General features: G+C 51.8%; 1 protein-coding gene across 1 annotated transcript in view; it reads right to left on the minus strand.

Annotated features, from left to right (window-relative positions):
* Positions 1–1,915, minus strand: part of CUNH9orf78 (chromosome unknown C9orf78 homolog) — a 10,589-nt gene extending 8,674 nt beyond the window's left edge. Inside the window, exons 1-4 of the mRNA XM_045288517.1 lie at positions 1,797–1,915; positions 1,395–1,454; positions 215–266; positions 14–84 (exon numbers count right to left, since the gene is read on the minus strand). Coding sequence (XP_045144452.1) covers positions 14–84; positions 215–266; positions 1,395–1,454; positions 1,797–1,879 — 266 coding nt within the window. The 5' untranslated portion in view covers positions 1,880–1,915. The remainder of the gene's footprint in view (positions 1–13; positions 85–214; positions 267–1,394; positions 1,455–1,796) is intronic.
* Between the last annotated feature and the right edge of the window lie 195 nt (positions 1,916–2,110).

Raw genomic sequence — 2,110 nt, forward strand, 5'->3', positions numbered from 1 at the left:
GTCCTGTGCTTACTTGTCCTTCCCCCTCTCCTTCAGCTTCTTCATGTCCACCATACCGCCCGTGTTCATCTGAAAGGGATCGTCCTGGAGAAAGCATACTTAGTTTAAAAGGAGCATCTCTGTAACTGGCAGTGGGATTTCTGAAGAAAAACAAAACCGCCAGCCAGTGAAGAGCAGCCACATTTCCCCACAGCCCAGAACCCCCACAACTTACTACAAGGGTTGTCTCTTCCTGCACTTTCTCCCCCACCAGCAAGGCCACCGCGCTGAGAATAAGCACACAGTAAGGGAGAGCATGTTTTAGAACAACATCAGTGCAAAGATAAGACTTGAAGGGTTGGCTCCAAAGCCAGCTGGGAAATCTCACAAGAAATAAACTCCAGAGCACTCAACCGTGCGAGACCATCGGGCAACATTGGCCTGGAACCAGGGAACAGGATCAATGGGACCAGAGACCCGGGAGGAAAAGTGGTGAGTGCTGACACACTGCAGGGATCGCAACCAGCATCATGAAGCAGTGTGTGTATAAATCGCTTATTGGAAAACTAATCTGCTATGTAAACTTTCACCTAAAACACAATAAAATGTTAAACAAAGCCAACAGCAGAGAGATAAAATAGGGTTCGATAAACTCTCTCACTGCTAGAGGAGGCTGCGGCTGGCGGTGAAGTGGGACACTTTCCTGTAAAGCCATTTGGTATCCCTTTGCTTAGTAATCTCATTTTTTCAAGATTCTGCCTTCAGGGAAATGACCTCTAAAGACAAATGTGGGAGATGATCTATGCAGGCTTATTTGATGGCAAGAATTTATATAATTACCCTACATGTCCCCATACAGGGGAATCATAACCAAATGGTGGCAAAATCATTAGGTAGAATATTGTGCAGTCATAAAAAAGGTTGACAAACATATCTCTCAATGTGGGTTTAAAATGTCATGTTGCGTTAAAATGCCAAAGAATAAAAGTGTACATGATTCTGTATGTCAATAAAACTATTACTATAAAAAATAAAGCATGTATCTAAAAAAGCGTGTGCAATATTGACCACAGTCTAAGAGGGGGGCAGAGAGGGGAAAGGACATGAAAATGTTCACATTGGTTTCCTCGGTTTGGGAGAATGAGGCTGCTGATTGTTATTTTCTTGATTATACATTTCCAAATCTTCCCAATTCTTAACACTCAATGGGCATTCCACAATTAACTGGGTGTAACCAAAACCAGGTTGGGGATCCGTTTGCGGGCCTCCGGAGCAACGACCACAACGGCCCATGGAATAGGTCTGGTTACATGTTTTCAGAGAACACTGGTCCCCTCTCCGGGCAGTGGAAACAAAGTAGACAATGTAAAAAGGCACCGTGGGCGGGGGCTTGCTGTCCGCCCCTGGGTACTCACCTCACTCCATTGGGTCTCTTCCTCAAATTCTGCACCTCCCGGGTTTCTTCCAGTTTCAATCTGAAGAAAGGGCATGCACGAGCTAAGCGATGCTCCCAGCAAACAAACAGAAGCCAGGCAGCTTCGACCGGCTCCCCGGCCCCACGGCTGAGCCGCCGTTAAGAGTGGTGGAGATCAACCCCCCGGGTGGACCCACTGGGGGTCAGACCCACGGAGTTGGGGACACCTCTCCCAACTTGCGACCCTAGGCCAGAGGCCTTCACCCGTCCAAAGCGCGACTTCTTCGTCCCCACAAAAACACAACTGTATCAGCGGTTGTGTCAGCGAGGCACCTGGCCACTGGCTACCGCACCCACCCTGACTGCGTCTACCTGCCCTGGGGGAGTCTCGTTCTGCACATACCGAACCTCCTCTGATTTCTGCTCATCTTCCTCTGACTCTGAGTCGGCCCGGCGCCGGCGGAAAGTCTTCCCGGTGACCGGCATGTTGGCACCGGCCCCGCGGGTCCGCAGACGCACCGGGGCGCCCCAAACCGAGCCGCTTCCGGCGCGAAGTAGTGAGGTCAGAGCAGCGGCCCCGCCCCAAGCGCGCTGAGCCCGCCTGGCCACGCCCTCTCCGTTACGTTACCCTCTTCGATTGGTCGGCTGAGGGGGAGGAGGAGGGGCGTGGCCGACGGAGCCGCACGACCCAACGCGGCGCCGGCGCCGAGGGCGCGC

Source organism: Echinops telfairi, unplaced genomic scaffold, assembly GCF_000313985.2.
Source record: "Echinops telfairi isolate 266 unplaced genomic scaffold, ASM31398v2 ScPeMD7_22;HRSCAF=79, whole genome shotgun sequence".
NCBI lineage: Eukaryota > Metazoa > Chordata > Mammalia > Afrosoricida > Tenrecidae > Echinops > Echinops telfairi.